Here is a 7,846-nt window from a genome sequence, read left to right on the forward strand (position 1 = left end):
AACCTCTCCCACCCTCGGAATGGTTAAGCTCTCTGAAGGTTGTCAACCTAGTGTGTGAAACCCGATTCGTGGTTTTAGTTCACATCTCCAGGATCAGCGGTGGGGAGCATCTTTTGGGGCGTAACTGGCCACTGCGATTTCCCCTTCTTTGAATTTGCCTCAGAGAGGGCGAAGGTCTGATGGCGCAAGGCCAACCCCAAGTCTATCCGGCAAACCCGCCTGCCAATAACGTCTGCTGAGCCACATTTGATGGAGCAGTTGAGACAGAGACCTTACAGAACGAAAATACGATCCCTTTGCTCTCTGGCCTACCCTTGATCACTGACTGCGGGACTCCTGTGCCCATTCTACTGTTGGGCCGTAAGGCTTGCCGTGGAAGGGAGGCTGGCAAATGCTTTCGGCGCGTGCTAGGCATCCAGCGCCTCCATCTTGACGTTTCATCCTCACCACCCCTGGAGCCCGGTGCCCTCACTCCCCGACGCCCTCCACCCCCTGTATAGATGGGAAACGGAGGCTCAGAGCTGTGACTCTAACAGGAAAGGGGAGGCCAGACAGGTGGAGGCGGGCCCAGAGGCTTGACAGAGGGAAGCACTCCCACCATCCCCTTCACCAGCCAACTGCCCGGACCGCCCACGGGCTTGCGAGCAAACCAGAGGCCCTCGACCCCATTGGTTAGGCTTCGAGGGGGCGGGCAAACAAGGCGCCTGCTGGTTGGCGGGGGCCTGAACAATGAGGAGGCTGCTGCGCGGGCGTGGGAGGCGCGCTGAAAGTGGCACGTCCTTCCTTTTGAGGCGAGCTCGTGCGGCGCGTGAGGTGGCTGACGCTGCCTTCTGAGCGCCGCACGCCTATCCTGCCGTGACCGCGACCGCGACTCGGGCCATCGACCGTCGCCCCGATTCCAGGGCCGCCCGGGTCGCGACATGAGCTCCCCGGATGAGGTGTTTGTGTGGAGAAGGCGTGTCCGCCCAAAGGGCAAGGAGCGGGCCGGCGTCCGCGCGGCCGGCCCCGCAGTCCCGCGGGGACCCGACCCAGGTCCCGAGCCTGGGGAGCCGCGGAGCGGCGAGGGCGGAGGCGGCTTCCCGGACACCGAGGGCTTCCAGTCGAAGCGGGAGATGCTAGAAGCGCGAGGGCCGGTGCTGTGGGGCCGCGAAGGCGGACCTGGCTCCCTAGATGACCACTCGAGGGACCTCCTGGACCTGATCGAGGAGTCTGAGGAGATCGAGGAGTCTGAGGAGGCTGAGGAGGCCAACCTGCAGCAGCTGACCGACCAGGACGTGCTGGGCGTCCGCAGGTACCCGTCCCCAGAGAGCTCCACTGCCTTCAGAGAGTCCACCGTGTTGACACTGCGCCTCGAGGCGGGTCCCGGCGGTCGAGGAGAGCCCGGCCAGAGCTGTGGGGAGGCGCCGACGGCTCCAGCCGACCCTCTCCACCTCGGTGGGCCTGAAGCGGGCCGGGCCTTGGGGAACCCTAAGAGAGGCACTAAGCGTAGATTGAACGTGGCTGCGGATCGCCAGCGGCGATCCGCGGAAGGCCTGACCTGGCTGCTGTCCGACTCCGAGTCCTCAGATGAATTCAGTGAGACACAGCTGATGACGGTGAGCACTTACCCCAGAGGAGGAGGCCAGGCCAAGCCCAGCAGACCCGAGGATCCCGGGGACACTCCCAGACACTCGAAGTTCCAAGCCAGGGAGAATTTCCTTCACGTGACAGGCTCTTCCCTGTCGTCGGCTCCGCGAGGACTCTCTTCGGTTGTGGAAAGGCAGGGCGTGGGAGAGCAGGGCATCTCTTCCCCTAAGAAAATGCAGAGCGTGCTGTGGGGGAAGGGGGGCAGCAAGCCCAGCTACCCGGGAGCTGCTGCTGCTGCTGCTGCTGCTTCTGCTTCTGCTTCTGCTGCTGCTGCAGGTGGCCTGCCGCGGGTCACTCCTAGGAAGAACGGAGCCCAGGAGAAGAAATCCGTCGGGGGAGCATCCAAAGTTGCCCTGGGGGAAACCTTCCGTTCCCGGGGTCAGCGAATCTCGGCAAGTCCCGTGGAACCGGCCACCTTCCCCCCAATCTCTGGTATTCCGCAGCCTGGGAGACCCAAGAGTTATACCTTGGTCCTTTCGGGAACCAAACAGTCCGAGCACAGCGGCGCTGGGAAGAAATCCGTGGTCAGGTGGGCAACGGAATCTGAGGCGGTGGCGGGAGAAGATAAGGACCCAAATAGAGACCCAGCCCCAAAGGGCCAAGTGAGTAGGCCATGCTCCTCCTCTCTCCCCACTCTTCCCCCCCCCACAGCACCCAGGGCACACGTCTTCACCCATGCTGCCTCTGTCCACTCCTCAGAGGTCAGCATTGGGTGCCCCTCGGTCACTGGGTCATTACGATGCCACATCGGGCTCCTTTTCCTAGGGACAAACATTAAGGTAGCACTTCGGGTATCCTGGGCCCGGTTCTCCACCCTTGGCCTCTTTCCAGCCTCCTCTGAGAGACTTGGGCTGGGATGGAAGGGAGGGCTGGTAGCTGAATTGGGTAGGGGGATCCCTTAAAAGCTTCCCCGGAAACCCTCAGTATTTAGACTCACCAGCTTCCTAAATCCTCTTTCCTAGCAGTTCCCCAGACCTTCCTGGCAGGGGGCCTGGGCTTTCTCAGTGTCCCACTGTTATCCCTAGATCAGCTCTGCCTGCTGGCCTGGGGATGACAGAGGGTGAAAGTGCTAATGAGATCAGCCTTTCAATTCCCTTCCCAATTCCCTGCCTCACCCTGGCGGGAATCACACATCTCTCTCTCTCACTCTCTCTCCCTCTCTCTCTCTCTCTCTCTCTCTCTCTCACACACACACACACACACACACACACACACACACACTTCCTTAGTCCAAATCAGTGAGAAATTTTTGTTTCAGCTGCTAACTCACAGGCCAGCGGCATCTTATCTGCGCATGCATCGTAGAAAAGCCAGCAGTGGCGACGTCAACACCCGAAGCCCCCAAGATCCAGGACACTCAGAACCCTTGGCCCTGAACCGGGGAGTAGTCATGCCCAGGGGGCCTGCCCCCTCAGGTGAGTGTCGTGGGTTTGATATGAGGGGAGGGAAGAGGGGTTGAGGACAGAAACCTCTGCCTCTGTCTCGGCTGGGGGCACAGCCTTGCTCCCAGGCAGCTTCTCCCACAGGAGACGGGGTGCTGGCAGGGCTGGCCTTGAGCCACATCATCCTCTGTGTGGGGTTTGTGCGACCGGGGTGATCGGTGGCAGTGCCCCAAACAGCTGCTCCGGGTGTAGACTTGCAGGGGAACAGCCTTTTCTGTTAAGTCCTGTTCGGCCACATTGCTCTCCCAAGTGCTGGCTGTGGGTGCAGCTCTGGGAGGGTCGAATCCAGAGCCACATTGTTTGGGGACCACAATGGCGAAATGGCTGCCCCCGGGGAACAGGGGAGGCAGGCCCAGAGACAAGGTTCCAGCCGCTGGGGAGAGCAGGGGCGGCTGGTTGCCAGCAGAGGGTGGTGCTGCCTCACCTCACTTTAGAGCCCCCTTGGCCCTTTCCACCTCACTGGGAGCCTGGGAAGCTGGATTGTGTGTCCGTTCCCTCTCAGGTGACCGGGAGCCACTTGACCATCCCCCAAGACCGGAAACGCAGCAGCAGCCACTGGGAACGCCCTGCTGTCCTTGGGTAATGCTTCCTCTGCATCCTGGAAATGCAGGCCCAAACTCAAGGGTGGGAACTGGGTCCAAGTTCAGCTGACATGTGTGGGCGACCCCTCCCCTGCCCCCATCACGTACCCCACGGAGGGAGCCCACCTTCTTTCCACTGAGGAGCCCTTGCCAGTCTAACCACCCGGCTTTGGGGTGGAGGGCCCGGGGGAGTGGAGAAGATGGAGGAGAGAGGAGGCCAGAGTATACTAATCATTTCTCTTCCTCCTCTGTCTGCTGGCCTAGTGTCTCGAGCTAAAGAGAGAAGTAGAAGAACTTAAGGAGCAACTTGGTATGAGGAACCAGGCCCGGAGAGCGGTGTCTTAGTGCAGAACCGGGTGGGCACCTGGGGTGGGGGTGGGCTGCAGGTGCGTCCTGGCAGGGACGATCATCCCTGTGGGGAGGAGAACCTCTCAGGCCTCCCCCTGGAGCTGGTTGTGCATGTACAGCTGGGCGTGTGTACAAATAGCAAAGTACTGTCTGGACTGCATGCACACTTTGACAACCAGACCAGTCCTAGGGAATGTCCTTCTGATAGGACTTTTAGAGATGCCTCGTTGATTTTTCCCTTGAACTGCTGCTTGGTGTGGCTTCTAAGGTTCTTGTTGGATTGTTTGTTTGTGTGTGTGACAAGTTCTGAGTGGTTGTGGCACGGCCCACAGCATGAGAGCTGCTGGCACATTTTGTTTCGCTTTAGGAAACGGTTCCACATTCAATTTGGGTGGTGGGGAGTGATCAGGCCCAGAGCTCTTTGCATGGGGTCTGGAGGGGTTTCAGGTTTCAGGGCTAGGCGGCTCCTCACGGGGATGGGGGACAGGCTTCTATATCCCTGTGTCTGGAGCACCTGCTAATGCCTGTTCCTGTTGCAGCCGCCATGCAGTACCTGGCTGACAAGTTGCAGACCCTTTAAAGTGAGTGTTACACACACCGCACCCCTTCCCACAGTCCTGGCTGTTGAGCAGGGCTGGGGGCTGGCCATGGCTTGAGGCTCTTCCCTGACTCTGCTGTTTCACAGGTTGAGCCCAGCGTCTTCCTGCAAGAGGAGCAGCTGGTACCTTTGGGGCCCTGGAGCTGTGGCCAAGCTCGTTCCCTTCTGTTCTGCCTCAGCTAGGGCTTCCTCTCCCCCTTGTTTTGCCCCCGCCCCGCCCCAGTTTCACAGCAGTTTCCAATTAAACTACCTCTCATATTCTGTGTTCTGCCTTCTCTCTGGAGGGGTAGGGGTCGGGGTCGGGGTAGGGGCCTGGGGCGGGGCGCTGCTCCACGTCAGAGCCTTTTCCAGAACGGTATCTCAGGCATCCTGTGGTGGGGACTCTGGGCCAGCCTCTGCTACCATCCCTGCAGACAAGCCAGCGGAGTGCCACTGGTCTGGGTCCTGTGTGTGCTCTGCCTGGCCACATTGGCACGTCCTCCGTTTCCCCCGAAGGCCCTCTTCTAGTTCTCTCCAAACCCCCCTCCTCCTCTGGGGTCTGGCAGTTCCCATTCATCTCTGTCATTCACCCTTCCCATCAGCAGGAACTCATGACCGCCTTCCAGAGCTCCAATCTGGAAGCATTCACATCCTGCCTGCCGTAGCCAGCTGACCACCGTCCTCCAGCCGGGTCGTCTGTACACCCTTGAGTGGAAATTGGCCCGTCAGGTTCTATGGCAAGTGTGGTTAGTCGGTGTGTGTTGTTGCATGGTCCCCGTCAAATACTCTTCCACCATCCCCATGACACAGATTTTCCTGGAAATGATATTTCCGTGTCCCAGCTCAATCTCCCAGACTGCCTCTTTAGAACACATGAGATTGAGTCTGAACTCCATGTTCGATTTCCCCCTCACTCGAGGTTGGGGAGCACTTCCTTCCCTCAGCCAGGACCCAGGGCTGTACCAGCCTGAGACTCAGAGGGACAGATTTGTGTTTGAGTGAGGCAAGGGTGGTTCTGCCTGACACCCTTCCCGAAAGACCAGTGTTTTACTACACAAAAGCGGGTATGATGGTAGATTGGCCATTCAAGGTTGGTGACTGTGTGTCCCTGTGTGTGAATAAATGTAATCAGGGGTAATCTCCCTTGAGGAAGAAAGATGTGATTCAGGGAGTAAAGGGAGTAGAGGCTGGTCAGGTTCTGGAAGGCATCGAATGAGCAAAAGCAAGGGTCGGATCTGTTTTGTTCAAGGGTTGTCGTTAAATTCCCAAAACATGGGAGGGGGATGATGCAGAAGTCAGCAAACCCCACGACAGGGTGTCGGGATGCTCGAAATGCTGGATTCGCTGGAGGTGGCTCTCGATCCTACTCTGTGATCCTATGATGTCTGACAACTCCTGTGGGTGTGGATGGAATGAGATTGGGAAGGGTGGCTCCTCAGAGTAGCTCATCTTAGAATCAGGGGACCCATAAATGAGGCCACCCAACATGAGCTACCCGGGACAGGGGCAGGATGGGCGCAGTGATGATGGGAAGTAAGGAGTGACTGCACCTGGACAATGGGGAGCACTTGGGTCCACCCTTCCCCCATATTCTCACCCTGGCTCCCTTCCAGAGTCCATGGCATGAGCTCAGGTGGACAGACCACAGGTGGGATGGGACAGTCACAGACCTCAGGGTCAGAAAAGAACGTTCGTGGGACTTAATCCTTCCCCTCAAACCCCTCCCTGGAGAAGGTGGGCTTGATTGCTGCCCAGGCCTCTGGCTCGATTCCTAGAATGTACCCAGTGCCCCAGCCAGCCTGTAGCAGGCTTATGTTCTAGCCCCTCTTGCTCCGGCACTGCTCCCCACTGAGCTGAGGCCATTACCAATGAGTGTGTGTGCACTTCGAGGAAACAGAGCTAGCTTAGACCTTGGACCTGCCTCTGACCAGTAGAGACAGTCATTCCAGGTCATGTGTCCCTGCAGACACTCTGGAGAGAGTGAAGCTACCTACAGGCTGGAGATAGCCGTCACAGGAACTCGCTTCCCAGTGCACACTATGGATGTGAATAGAATGTTAACATGAATGTTAATAGAATGTTAATAGAAACCTTTTCATAGTCACCCCAAACTGAATGCAATCAAGATGTTATTCAACTGATGAACGAATAAAACCATACATCTATAAATGAAACATTTTTTAACAATACAAAGGAAGGAACTCTTGATACATGCAACAGCTTGGATGAATCGCGAATGCATTATGCTAAATGAAAGAAGCCAGTCTCAAAATGTTACATACTGTGTCACTGTTTGTAATAATAGTTGGAAAATGTAAAACTATAGGGATGGGAACCAGATCACCAGTTATCAGAGGTTTGGGATGGGGGAGATGGTTTGACTACAAAGCAGCAGAATGAAGGAGATTTGGGGGCTGATGGAACTGTTTTGTATCCTGATTGTGGTGATAGTTACACAAATCTGTCCATGTGTTATACCTCATGGTACTAAAAACAAAAAAGTTAATTTTACTATGTAATAAATCAAAATATATGAAACTAAAAAAATTAAATGTGTCATACATAAAGGCTTGGGAATCATAATGGCATGCAAAATAGTACCAGCATTCTCAACAGTGACATTGAAAATCAGAAAACTTTTCAGCCTGAAATTTTATATCAGCTATCAAATAAGCATGAATTTACAGATAATATTAAAGGTAACATTTGTTCATGCAAAGTCATAAAAGAAATTATCACCCATGGTTCCTGGAGAATGAGTCCCATCAAAACACTGTGGTAAACCAAGAACAATGAAGATATTAGTTCTAGGAAGCAGAAGATCCCACTTAGGGGTTTGGTAAAGGAGTGTTCTAGGAACAACACTCTAGGCAACCAATAAAGATTGAACCTGTGTCCAGGAAAATGATTTCCAACAACAAAGGAATGGACATAGTTGAAGATTGAGAAAATATTGCCAGTAGGCCTATGACAGAAATGTAAGCTCTTGAGGAAGGAACGTCATCAGTTTTTCTCAGTGATGTAGCACCATGTGTTAGAACAGTACCTTGTAAGCCCTCAATAGAGAATTGTTAAATGGAAAGGAGAGAAAGAGTGAATGCGAAGAGAGGAATTTGAGACAGCAAGTATACATCGACTCTTTAGGAGGTTTTATGTGAAGGTGAGCAGAGAAAAATGGTGTAGCTTGAAGGGAAATTGGAATCAAAAGAAGGTTTTCTTTAATTGGGAGAAACTGACAAGATACATGTATGCTGATAGGAATGATCCAAAAT

At 55.2% G+C, this 7,846-nt stretch overlaps 1 protein-coding gene across 1 annotated transcript; it reads left to right on the forward strand.

The window, feature by feature from the left end:
- The first annotated feature begins 920 nt into the window (after positions 1-920).
- On the forward strand, positions 921-4,778 carry LOC116747100 (uncharacterized protein CXorf49 homolog). The gene is made up of 4 exons (XM_032618916.1): positions 921-2,228; positions 2,885-3,041; positions 3,571-3,647; positions 4,683-4,778. Exons 1-4 carry the CDS (start codon positions 921-923, stop codon positions 4,776-4,778), a joined length of 1,638 nt encoding a protein of 545 aa, XP_032474807.1.
- Positions 4,779-7,846: the final 3,068 nt, after the last annotated feature.

Source organism: Phocoena sinus, chromosome X (genome assembly GCF_008692025.1).
Source record: "Phocoena sinus isolate mPhoSin1 chromosome X, mPhoSin1.pri, whole genome shotgun sequence".
Classification (NCBI taxonomy): Eukaryota; Metazoa; Chordata; class Mammalia; order Artiodactyla; family Phocoenidae; genus Phocoena; species Phocoena sinus.